Source organism: Ananas comosus, linkage group 12 (assembly GCF_001540865.1).
Source record: "Ananas comosus cultivar F153 linkage group 12, ASM154086v1, whole genome shotgun sequence".
Taxonomy (NCBI): domain Eukaryota; kingdom Viridiplantae; phylum Streptophyta; class Magnoliopsida; order Poales; family Bromeliaceae; genus Ananas; species Ananas comosus.
This window is the reverse complement of record NC_033632.1, coordinates 9367003-9380335: the sequence shown is the minus strand read 5'-3', so window position 1 is coordinate 9380335 and position 13333 is coordinate 9367003. Positions and strand designations below refer to the sequence as shown.

Here is a 13333-nt window from a genome sequence, read left to right as displayed (position 1 = left end):
ACTGTTGCTTGCCAATAAAACTTTACAACCATTTGATTTGCTTGGAGACATGCACACATAAAATAGTAGAGAATTGGCGCCCAAGTTTACATATACATTCGGAAGTTTGTGGGTTTGCTTATGCACTTTTAGGGTATAAAAGATAACACAATGATATGAAGTTCCACATTTCGTTGATCAAATGCAAAAGAGTATGCATAAAAAATCTGATAAATGACAATCTTAAAGATAATAGAAACAATTACCATTTATTTCGTCCTAAATTGAGAAACAAATTGCAAATATTGTCACCTTTTACGCAAAATGTCCATATGTAGCTATCACTCAGGAACAAAAAATAAAAACCTTCATGCGACTAAACATTATCTTCATATTTTCTATTCTCCAGAACAAAAAAAAAAAAAAAAAAAAAAAAAAGAAAAGAAAAAATTTTACTTTCTTGTTCTAGCTACAAATTGTAATAATATATACTACAAGAAAAGGGACAAGTAATGATACAAAATTATACACACCTGCAACAAGAAATGCAGCACACCAGAGCCTAGGATCTTCAATCCAATTTGAGCTGCCAAACACGTACGTATAGGCTTCAATGAATGAAGAAAATAAACCAAACAACAAAAAGTAGTAGTGAATTTCCCCATTTGCCCTTTTAGCAGAGAATAGATCGCGCATCGATCACCGACTGAGGCGGGTCCAAATCCCTGTCTTGGAGAGAGTTTCCAAGCAGTTTCTGCATTTCTGATGCAAAAACATCATCTAGGATCTGCATAGTACGGCAAAACTACATGTTAGACAGGCAGGCACAGTTTTGTTTTAAGGCCAAAATGCAGTAAAGCCCCAGGAAAAACCTCATCACCCTGAAATTCTGGAAACCAATCTGTTAGTTCATTAAACACCAATCACTTAACTTTGATGTATATACTATGCTAGTTAGTTAGCTCAAAGGCTGATGAGATAAAATGTAGGTGTTTCATATTTACATGAGGTAATGTGAAAATTGTGATATTTTTTGGAAGCTTTCTATTTTTGCAACTCTTATCTTAAAGAGCAGCTTACCCCTAAAGCATAGCCAGATCCTCGATACCATATTCTGTTCTCTTTTCTGCTCTCAAGGAAGCTCAGTACAATCTGAATAAAAAAGCATACATCAGAGCAATGATGAAAATATTTGTTTTCCTCGATACCATATTTTGCATCTTAGTCTCCAGACAGAATTTTATTTCTTACCAGCCCCATTCTGTCCCAGAAACCGCGGCAAATTGCAACAAATATTCTGCTCGAAAAGACATCATGCAAGTTTCGAATGGAATCTGTGAGCTGCATGCAAAGTGCTTGCATTCTTTCACGAATCTCACTTTCGCCCTCGGCCTCTTTTGTTTCTTCGAGAATTCTCTTAAGTCTTGTACTCCGGTTAGACTGCGTCTGAAAACAAAAAAGAAAAAAAAATTTTATGTAAGTTCATAGTTCAACTCTATTACTGACATATTAACTTGTTATATCCCTGCAAAATCAAAACTTTCATATATTTACTTTGAAAACTTAGTTTCTTACATATATAGCCTGTATGTAAAGGACGAGCTCATAAACTTTTCAGATATTCACATACATTCATTTCTAAAAAATTTCATGTAGGCATTTCGAACACTTTATCTTTACATATATACCCTGAAATTGAGAAAAATTTACTTCTTCAATAAAAAGTTTGTTTTAAGGCAAAACCAAATATCTCTAAAAATTGTGGATAACTCGGCTTAATATTGAGACATTTTGTAGGAAACTGCTCTTTTGAGGGTTTAAGTGGCAAAGTTGAGAATTTAAAAGGCCTACTACTACGTAATTTTGATATTAGCGCATAAGATGTGAAGGATTTGTGCATAGCTGTTCTCACATTGCTGATGAGTTTCTCCACTATAGCTTGCATGTACTTCTTGTACTTCTTCCTCAACATTACTGTAATCGCGTTCGTTTGCTCACCAAAAACTGCATTTCCATCGGCGATCGTCAAGTATGCGGCCCATGACTTCAAGATATCCTCAATTCGTATGTGTAACACATCAAGTATCCTTTTCACAGAGTTTAGGAAAGTTCCCAACTGTCATAAAGAAGCCAAATTTGAATCATTTTGTGGAATTATCTTGATATATCTAACCTTCTACCCAACAAAGCCATCTTTTTTACAAATATGCACTATAAAACTATATATCTGTTTACACACACACTCCCCTTGAAAAAACTTCTTCTATCACAAAACTGACTTCCATAAATTGGATGACTACCCAGCTTAAAGGTTCTTTTGTCAGAAAACTCCACTTTTGAGGGTGTATGTCGAAATTCAGATTTTACAAGAGCATGCACAGTGTAAAGGGATTGCAATGGGATTCAAATATGCAAACAAAACTGAGATATGATAAGGTCGTTACTTGATTCGGCACAGCGTAGGTCAACGTAGATTGCCTTCTAGTGAATTTTTGGACCTGTTTTTCAAGCATTTTTGGAATTCCATCCCTCAAAGGCAGTAAACTTTCGCTGTATTGCTTCTCTAGTGTCTTTACTAGTGCCCTTTCAACATCAGCAACAGCCTAAATGAAAGAAACAAAAAAATTGTTCAATATTCTAAAAGAAACATTATTGTCCGGAGTAATGAGAAAAGGCGATATTGATTTGCTTACACTTTCCAAGCTCAACAAATATGAAGGCCATCTATTGATGACCACCTCGTACTCATTTATGCTTTCTTTTATTTCATCATACATACGCTCGACAAATGGTGACGTTGAACAACGTGTGGATACTTCCGAGCACTGAAGCTACAAGAATGATAGCAAGTTAGAGTAAATAAAAGAAAAAAAAATCATCATAACTAAATGAAAACCAGATCGGATTGTCTTTATTGTCTCAGAAATTGCTATGTTATACAGAAATATTGGTGTGTGAGAAAGATAACATGTTTCATTATATGTCAGGTAAACTACAATTTTACTCGACTTCTTGCTAAATTTCACTCATGTAACCTCACTTCAATTTATTGGAATTCATGCGCCAAATTTCCGTTTCAATTGAGCCCATCCGTCAAACTCTTTTAATAAGAGATGACATGTTCAGATGATTTAAGTTTCACATTACTACCATATCATCTCTTGAGATGATGTGGTAGCTGAATCAGTAATCACATAGTCCTTTCGTTAGGGAAATTAAATTAAGTTTGACAAAAAGGACAGGATTGAACTAAGCAGAATGTTGTAATAAGTTTAGCGATGAATGTACATGCATAAATTTATGCACGTGTGCGAGCGCGCGCGCGCGAGAGAGAGAGAGAGAGAGAGAACCTTCTCAGCCTTGCAAAGATCAAGCAAATGCAGCCTGGTATCTTGAACCCAAACCATGATGTAATTATGGAACAATTCCCTTGAAACTACCCCTCCATGAACAGGCCTGTTTGAAGATAGAAATAAATCACATTGACCAAAAAGAATACATAATCATAAAAACAATAGGAGCACATAAAAAATGAATCAACCACTAGCAAATTAATTATTATAAAATCAGGAGAAGTTGAAATATTTTTTTTCTTACCTTATATTCCATGAATCAAGGTTTCTTTCAAAATCTGCGGTTGCAATAAGCAGTTCTGCCACATATGGTAGGGGTCTTGAAGGGGGGCAAGCTGAAAGAAAGCCTCGAAGCCTTTTGCAGAGTTCAGTGCTATAAAGGGAAGCTGATATATTTGGCAAATCTATAGAGCTAAAGGAAAAAAAAAAAGGAAAAAAAAAAAGAAAAAGGATTAGATTATAAAACTGAAAATTTTGGTCATCATAGTGGATGGCAGCTGATATGCTAAAATGTCGGAAACCACACCACAAATATCAAGATTTCACTTTTCTGTCCTGAAATATTGCCACTCATATTGGTCCATGCAGAGTTATCCCCTGTACTATTCCAATACTGCAACCTGGTACCTAAACTTTTGGCTTAACACTTGACGCCTCGAACTATCACAAAATTTTGCAATTTCATCGCAGGCAGGAGGGGGAGAAAAAAAAGAGAATATCCAACATCCGTCTAATGTAAAAATGTCTAATTAATAACAGTTTGAAGTGAACTGAAATAATTCACAGGATAGGGAATAAACTGATCATTTTAAATGAGAAATTAGACTGGCTTTTACATTCAACAATGCAATTGTAATACATAAAAATGTTCGATAACAAAAGTGGGGACAAAGTGGCAATATCAGGATAGTACAGGGAATATCATGCATTTTACCCACTATATACCCCCACTGAGGGGATGCATAGCGCTTCATTCATAGGTCAAGGAGATAATATGTAGGCTCTTACATTTCGCAGGGACATTGTGAAAACCAAGATACTATAAATGTTAAAAGCTCTTAAGCTGCTAAAGAGTGGTGGTTTTTTTACTACTTAGTATTCAAAAATTCCCTCATGTCTAGGCTCGAGACCTTTTTATAGGCCCAACATATGAACTTGAATTAAATATAAGGAAATTAAATAGGACTATCAGCCTAGTGGATTCAAATTCAGAGTCTCCAAAAGAATTAAAACAGCCATTAGACAAACAGTTGTTTAATATGGTGTGTTTTCAAACATTATAGCCTATTATACGTGCGGATTATGAGAAAAAAAATACCTTGGAAGTATATGCTGATTATGAATCTTAATATCTGCCTGAATCTCATTGCTTATGTTTCTACATAATGTCTTCATTTTGAGATATGCTGCAGATATTGTCATCGGGTCTGTAAAAAGGCCATCTGCATTGCTCAACATGAATTCGTCGGTCTCGATCATGTGCCGCCTGCACCTCTTTGCTGCAGCATTCTGTAGACAAACAGAAAATTATTATGTTGCTTAATTTACCCTTTTTATATTTTTCCCAAAGAAATGCAGCTTTATAGACCTTGTTAGGCTATGCTTCATTTTTGTGTTCTGATATCTCCAATACTGCAAAATCTAATGCAGCAGAAGATGCAATTCTCTACTCTTTTCATTGTTGACTAGGATGAAAAATCATCCTTCCAAAAGAAAGTAAAAACAAAAATGAAAGGACAAGTAATAATGCTGATCTTTGTGTACTTTTTTATTCTTTTGCCAGATAAATCCCACAGGATGTATAATGATTGCAAATAATGCTAGCATGCACATTTAATCATGTAAAATTGACTTCAAGAAAGCAAAGATAGCATAAGCATAACCAAACAAGGTCTTAGTATTTGCATGCATTACTTCAACAAAGAAATATTCAGAATATTACAAATTTTTGAGGACCAACCTGCAAATAATTTCTTAGTATTTTTTGGTGTTCGAGGGAGAGTATATCATATAGAAGGTTAAATATTTGTACAGCTGGAGATAAAGCCGGTGCGGCTGATTCAGGAATTGGGCCAAATAAATTGGTTAGACCAGTTGGAGAAAGCTCATCTAGCGACTTGTAGTTCTCAAAAGTAGTTGCTAGTAGTTTCTTTATTTGTTCTTCACAATCTAGCAGTATGCTTCTCTGTAGAAAAGAAACAGAATAAGTAAAAAAGAAATAAACGATATAAGTTCAAATAACATGTTCTTCTAAGAGGATCATAAAATGCTCGCGTAAACAAAATCAAAAAGTAATATGTCTGTAGCATATAAGATTACATAATCACTGATACAAAACTAATTATAAGATCAGATCAACACTTCATAGTAGGACGTTTTGATAACAGTTCTATATGTGTCTTTGAAGAAAATTGAATCAATATTTTATTCTTTGTTAGTTGGATCAATGGTTTCAGAGTTTCCATCATCATCCACTTGTTACACTACTACTAAAATATTCCTCACTTTTTAAAATCAGAACATAAGGTTTCAATGGTTGCAATTTGAGAGGAGTAAATAGGAATACCTCTTGCCTAGTTAGACTTTTATCACCCCTTGCTTTTGTAATGGGCAATAACAAATCATATATAAGCTGTAGACAATCCTTTGTGGGTGTTGCGACATTCATAATATTTGAAAGGTACCTAGAGAGACAAAAAGGAGAGAGTCACTAAAACTACACAATGTCATGATTTCCTATTTTAACTTCCACCATATCTACATAAACGCGTTCGGAGAAATAACATTAGGAAGGTAAAGATGTATGGAGCCTCCCCTCAACTATATACCTTTTTGAAATGGCCCCCTCAACTTTCTGTTTTTTGATTGAGACCCTTTTAACTTTTGGTTTTAAAATTAAATGATTTTATTCAAGATAATGGGTTAGCTTATTAATTCATTGTTGATTTCATCATTTTTTAGAAAATAAAAGTAAACCAATTGACGAGTAGTAACTAATAGAGTCAGCAAATTTGATAATTATAATGCAACTCAGTGAAAAAAAAAACTCTAAAAAACATAGTCGGCGGGTCTCAGTCAAGAAACTAAAACGTCGTGGGGATAGTTGAGAGATCTCCATAAGTTTACATATTAATAATATTTAAGTTTATATATTTACATGTACGTCCAAGAGGTCTTTGAATTTCCATTCCCCATGAATGTACATATTCTTGAAGAAATACTCTATCTAAAGTTGAGTATTCATCCAATTGATGAGAAAAAATTGGACCTGTGTTTGTAATTTTTCATTTTGTAAGTACAAGGGGTATGCATCAAGAACGAATTTCTGATTGACAAAAGAAAATTCAGATTTTGCAGGGTAAAAAAGCAAATAGATAGTTTATATGGGTTATATGGGTATGTTTCTTTTCTATTTTCTAACTATCTCAATGTTAAATTACCTCAGTTTTCTATAGGCATGATATCCCATAATAATCAACAAATTAATTTTTTTTATTAATAGACGTAAAAAATATTATAACTATAAAAATAGTCTTTCACAAAAATTATTTACAAAATTAGGCTTATCTAGTGTATGGATCACTGCTTTTTAAATGAGGTAAATCATTCACCGCTTTCTTCAAAGCATTAGAATTGTTTTTAGGGTCTAATACGGTACATCTTTCAAAGTTCGGATCTAGAAAATATATAAGTTTGGTAAAAGCGGTAAATGATTTACTGCTTTTAGAAAGTGGTGAATCTAAATGTGGTAAATCATTCACCGCTTGGGTCTAGTTTTACAAATAAAAATGTCAAATGCCTATTCATAGAATTAAAATATTCTACAAGCCTAATCCCTCAAAAACCCCTCAGCAAATTCATTCGAAAGCCTATCCATAAGCCAACAATGTGCAACCTTTTCAAGTTAAATTACCTCAATTTTCTATATGCATCGGATACTCCATAATAATCAGCAAATTCGTTCAAAAGCCAATTCCATATGCCAACAATGTGCAACTTTTTTGAGTTAAAGTTCTGGGCTCTCATCGCAGCCTCAAGAACCAGATCATATATGAGTGTTTCCACAGCTGGACCACCCTGCAACATCTTTATAAAGGAAGAAAAAAACAATTGAATAATGCACAAGTGCAAAGGTTTCAATATATATATGATTCTTTTTGAAAAAAATCATGTTACTAAATATGCTAAATGACCTCAGTAGAGCCTGAATTGTCTGGAGAGATAGATATGCTGATGGAGAGCTGAAGCTTCCCAATGCACCCATTGTTGTCAGGGTATATAGGAAACCACCTTATAATTTGCCCCTGGTTTCAATTTTCAAAATATTTCAAAATGCACTTTTGTTTCTGAATGTTATCTTGACAAATACAAAAAGTAATACATACATGACAATCACCAAAGGATGAAACTTGAATTGTGGCGCGACCGAGAATGGCCCTATTGCTATCTTGAACTTCCACCAAAATTGCATCTGCTTGACTCTCAATGTAACTGAAAAGGGATGTCATTGTTAGCTAGTTTATTCAAACAAGTTATCTCAAAAGATGAAATTTACTAGTGAAAAATAAATGTTAATAATGTGTATAGTTTTTGGTTAGGGACTTGAAAGGGGCTTTTACATATAAGAACTTGCAAAATCATCTCATTACATAGATACCCCTTTTAAATCTGTGTTATCATATACACCCTCTGAAGTGAAGTTTCTTACAAAGCCAACTTCTTAGTTTCAAGCTGTGTCGGAATTTTTAATTTTGGATAAGTGCATCTTAGTTCAAGTTCATTTATGTGTAAGACATAAGATTTTGATGGCAAACAAAAAAATTTCAGATTTTGTATAGATATTTACAAGTAAATAGAAATATCTTCAGTTGTATATGCAGTTATGTGAATCTCTAAATCTCATATCGATTTATTTGGAAATATTCCCAAGCAGATCAACCATGTAAAAATTTCTTATGCTGAACTTACAAAAAATGAGAATCACCAGTTCCTGGTTTCAAGTACACAGGGGAACTAGAGTCAGGTGCATCTTTGCATGAGGAGCTTTTCAATTCCAAAAAGCACGTGAGAGCTTCTGCTTATGGGAGCAGTAGAGATGTTAGTGGAAGTAGAATAAACAAAATGAAACTTACAGTTGGTATGGTTCTCTAACTTAACCTTCTGAAGAAACTCGAACAGAAGAAGGTGATGTCAGCATGTTGAGGTGATTCTTTAACACTTTCGATACATGTTTGACATATTCAGAACCCACTTGGATATAATCTGATCTGATAAAAGATGAAGTGGTCCGAAGTTTCGGCTTTTGAGGTATGATGCGTATTTTTTTCACTGTTACAGACAGAGAGGAAGCTGAAGTTTTAAAACACAAAAATGAATTGAATCTTTGTAGATATATACCTCTTGGAGTTCATGTACTTGTGTGTTCCTCCTAAGTTAAATAGATATAGCACATATACCATTAGATTACAACCCTATGTAAGTTTGCCTCAATACCTTTTAAATGTGGCATGTTTGGCACCTAACAGTTGATTTTTTGTTTAAAATGAGTGATTGATGCAAAATGATGGCAATTTTGCCATTTCAAGAGCTCAGTTAAGGTCGAGCAGCATTTATATGCACATACAATAAACTTTTAAAGAATGAGCACAAATTAAACAACTTGGAACAAGAAATTCCAGCACTTCGTAATATGCTTCGTTTCCAAAGAACAATAAAGCATTACTACATGCCCAATGGGAGAGGAGCATTCTTCAGTATAAAAAATGTAAGACTTTCAGATGTTTTAAGCATTTTATATCGATACGAAAATAAACAAGTGATAGTATTCATAAGTGGCACCAAAATATATATCAGTATGTTTAATAAACTCTTAACCTTCAATCTCAATCTGTTTAACAACTTTTCTACCCTTTGTAGTGCAAGCCCCTTCTTTGTCATAGGCATTCTTTCCATCTGATTGAGTATGACCTCTAGACTGCAGTAGAAACTTTTGAATTCTGTTCAATAATGAGACAATCACCAATGAGAATCACTGAAATACTTAGAGCAATATTGGCGTGGCTAGAGCTTTCTGCAAACGAACTGTTGAAAAGTTGCTCGAAAAAGCATCAACAATTTAAAAAAAAAAAAAAAGCAAAAGTGGAAGCTTCAAAATGGGCTTTCTTTTTTCAAGGTTTAAAAGCTCATTTCAGCTCCTGACATAGCAAAAACTCTAACATCTTTTTGATTACCAAATGCCTAGTTACTACATTTGTACTTACCCGAAGGCACTACGAAGAACCATGCATTCATCACGAAGGAATTCTGGAGCCTCCATGCAGTTTCTTGCCCAAGCGTTAAGGCAAAGACGAAAACATGCATCATATGCAATAAATGTTTGCCATGCATTCTGAACACTGTTCCAATTAACACAGGAAAAAGATAAGTAAAGGTCTTAATTAGGTCCGGGTTCTCCAAAAATTTTACAAACAGAGTAGATTGGTTTGAAGTATTAACATCAAACACACACCTGGTTGTGAAGCTTGGTATCTTAGTTGATAAATCTGCATCTTCAGCAATGGATTTAACTCCACTTCTAAACAAGGTCAATAAAAATCAGCAATTATGAAAGATTTCCTAGTTCACATAATAATAAATATAAAGAATTGTCAAAAGAAGAAGTCAAAATATATACCTCAGATGAATCTCATCAAGCTCTTGAGATTGCATTTGAAATTCCAATGTGGCCTCAGTTTTTTCGAATTCAACTTTTGTTTCAGCTGCTTAAAGAGATCAAATTGTTAGTTTTGTTTCTTCGCCTCCTTCATGAAAGACCATATGCATATTGATACTTACACTCGACATCCATGCTAATTTCCGTTCTTCCACTTCCCATGATAGGAGGTGCACTTGGTGTTCCCAAGTCATGAGCATTCCGAGAAATATACTCATTAAACAGATCAGCCTGAAATTTTTGAAGGCTACTATTCATCAAACCATTAGGAATAAAACTTCCCAATGTGGATCATAGAAGTTGACAACTTGACATATCCCCACAAAACCATATTCTTACATATATACCCTAATAAGCATGCATTTTCACATGTACCGCTTTAAGAAGTGTAGTTTCTTAAAAATTTTATGAGAAAAGTTGGTTTGAGGAGGGGCAATTTTTTATGTACAAAGCCACATAAGTTAGGAAGTAAGTTTTTGAAGGTTTCAAGCGAAAATTCAGATTTTTCATGGACAAATACATGTGAACAGATAATTTTCAAGGGCTGTAGTTGAAAACGTCCCACTATCCCAGCAATGTTAATTGGTTCAGTTCACAAAAGAAGATATGAAAGACAATTTCTAGTAATGTTAAGTGATACATACATGTGAATTTCCAACGACTTCAACCCTGAGATTTTCCTTTGAGGCGCCACGAACCAACCCATTTCTTTGTGTCTCCTCCGGTTGTCGAACCGAATCATGGCTCAAACTCGTATAAGATACAACATCTTCCTCGCTACTCTTATTCTTCCCCTTCTCAAAAAGATCAGAATTTTCACTAGAGTCTAACCCTTCCTCCTCAAATGTATTATCAGAATAATTCGCATAGTAGTCTTCTGGGACAGAAGCTACGCTCTCTTCTCCCTCTGAATCGATAAGAATGTTTGAACGTGGGGCGAGCAAATTCGAATGGAATTTCACAGGTGGAAGAACTTTTGGTGAGAGGAATGAATTTGGTTTGTACAATAAGGAGTGGTTCGAGGTTGCGTCGAGAGGATATTTCTCGATCAGGGGAGAACGAGGCTGTGATTCGATATCCGAACCCTGCAAAAGTCAATGAAAATTTTAGAAGAAGAGTCTATTAACCAACTCAATTTGTGTAGTGGCTCTACAAGAAGTTTGACGGGAAGAAGTAGTTGAACAGCTAGTTACGAGATGTAATCAAGGAGCATTCGAAATGGAGTACTACTATCCAGATGATTACTAAACATAGGAAGTTTATGGTTCATTTTAAGAATTAGAAAAATTAAGTTTTTTTCCCTTAAATTCAGTTGAGTCCTGCTATATATAATTTATAAAGTTTTCAGGAGAATATATTAAACATCTAAGTTTCAAGTTGCTGAAGAAAACAATGTGTAGTTTTCACTGCTGAGGAAAACAATGTGTAGTTTAAACAACTAAGTTTCAAGTTTTCAAATGTATTAAAATGAGACTAATTAAGAAGCATTTGAAATGGATAGTTTTTACTGCTGAAAGGTACAACTAACAAAATAAATATTCTAATATTATATAGTAGGAAAAAAAAAAAAGTTAGTTTTTTTAATACTTCCCACTTGGCAAAATTAACCACTCTCTAGCTCAAGATTAAGATTCATAGCATGTGAATTTAGTAAACTAATAGTCAAATGAACAAAAAAAACATTATTTAACCAAAAAAAAAGTTCAAAAATAAAAAAAAAAACCCAGTTCAAAATATCAATCAAACACCAAGAACTCACCTCTTTGAAAAATAAAAATAATACTCAGTTGCAAGCATCAAGAAAAGATTCATAATTCAAAAAAAAAAAAAAAAATCGGCTTTTTAGCTCCAAATTTTTTGAAAAGAACTTAGGGTTTAGCTCACCCTGCTCCAAGCATTAAAAAAAAACCGAGTTGAGAGCATCAAGAAAAGACTCATAATTCACAAAAAATCGACCATTTTGCTCCAATTGTCCTACATTAACTTAAAATTTCACTCACCTGCTCAAAACAGCAAAGAGGCCCAGCAAGAGCATCAAGAAAAGATTCATAATTCACAAAATTGGACTTTTTGTTCTGATTTTTCTACATTAACCTAGGGTTTCACTCACCTGTTTGACCCAATTGATCGCCTTCTCATCTAATCCTTCCGTAAACATCTTCGAACACAAAGATCACAAGCAGAGAAGGAATCAAACAGATCAATCGCCGTTCTTGATGGGGGGAGCAAGAGAGAGAGAGAGAGAGACAGAGAGAGAGACTAGGGTTTTAAAGAGCTCTCGAGCTGAGAGAGAGAGAGAGAGAGAGAGAGAGAGAGAGAGAGAGGTGGGAGATGTGGGAAACGTGGGGGGAGGAGTGGTGGAGGGGAAAGAGTAGGGTTAGGGTTGAGTATAACGGCTAGTTGTTTGGGAAAGGGAAGGGAGGAGGAGAAGTGGGAGGAGTGGGAGGTGGAGGATGTGGAAATGGTAAGCGCATAACGGCTAGTTTCCAGCTGGTGTGTTTCAACATTTCGGGAATTATTGCCCCTGCTTTTCGCCTATATTACTGAGCTTGCCCCTGCCTTTTTTTTTTTTTTTTTTTTTTTTTTTTTTTTTTTTTGGGTAAACTTCAAGTACCATCCTCGTGGTTTCGCATCTCATTTTAGTACCGTGTGATTTAAAATATATTAATTTAGTATTCTGTAATTTTATTTTTCTCTTTTTGTCGGCCTCTCCGTTAACTTTTTATTACATCACATGCAAAAACTTTAGATACCCCACCTATAGTTTATCCAATATTCACTCTTTTAATTTTAATTTTGTTACTGATTTAACGAAAAAATTAGTAAAAAGGGATAAAAAAAAGAGAAAAATAAAACCACAGGGTATAAAAGTGATACATTTTAAACCATAGGATACTAAGGTGAAAAGGTACGAAATCATAGGGGTGGTATTTGAAATTTTTTCTTATCCTTTTGGCTCATCAAAGTCTAATGTTTTAAAAATATGGTCGAATGGATGGCGACTCGAAAATGCTACTTGATCAAGCATTACTAGTTCAACTAGTGATATCAGTATGATATAATAAATATAAAATTATTATTTTTATTTTATTATATAGAAAAATATAAATATGTTATTATTTTAGTATTATACTAAATTATAAAATACTGATTTTAGATTAAATTAAGTAGATATGAAGTTTTACATTGTATAAGACTAATTTGTGGTAATAGAAAAAAAAAATCAAAACTTTTATATGACGCTTGTATTGCCTGTTAGCATACCAGGGACCATCAACTCTTTTCCCCT

At 34.1% G+C, this 13333-nt stretch overlaps 1 protein-coding gene across 2 annotated transcripts; it reads right to left on the bottom strand.

Annotated features, from left to right (window-relative positions):
* On the bottom strand, window positions 351–12500 carry LOC109718055. 2 transcript variants are annotated; one of them, XM_020244055.1, is made up of 23 exons: window positions 12155–12500; window positions 10689–11129; window positions 10167–10275; window positions 10006–10090; window positions 9841–9906; window positions 9593–9727; window positions 9207–9328; window positions 8490–8660; window positions 8301–8406; window positions 7718–7823; window positions 7526–7636; window positions 7246–7418; window positions 5899–6016; window positions 5293–5517; window positions 4651–4841; window positions 3577–3744; window positions 3330–3435; window positions 2673–2810; window positions 2424–2582; window positions 1892–2095; window positions 1231–1425; window positions 1060–1131; window positions 351–766 (listed from the first exon to the last, which is right to left on the bottom strand). In XM_020244055.1, the coding sequence occupies exons 1-23, from the start codon at window positions 12200–12202 to the stop codon at window positions 653–655; spliced, it is 3363 nt and encodes a 1120-aa protein (XP_020099644.1). In that variant the 5' UTR covers window positions 12203–12500; the 3' UTR covers window positions 351–652. The 2 variants fall into 2 exon arrangements, with proteins under 2 accessions (XP_020099644.1, XP_020099645.1); XM_020244056.1 differs by having other exon boundaries at window positions 2673–2804.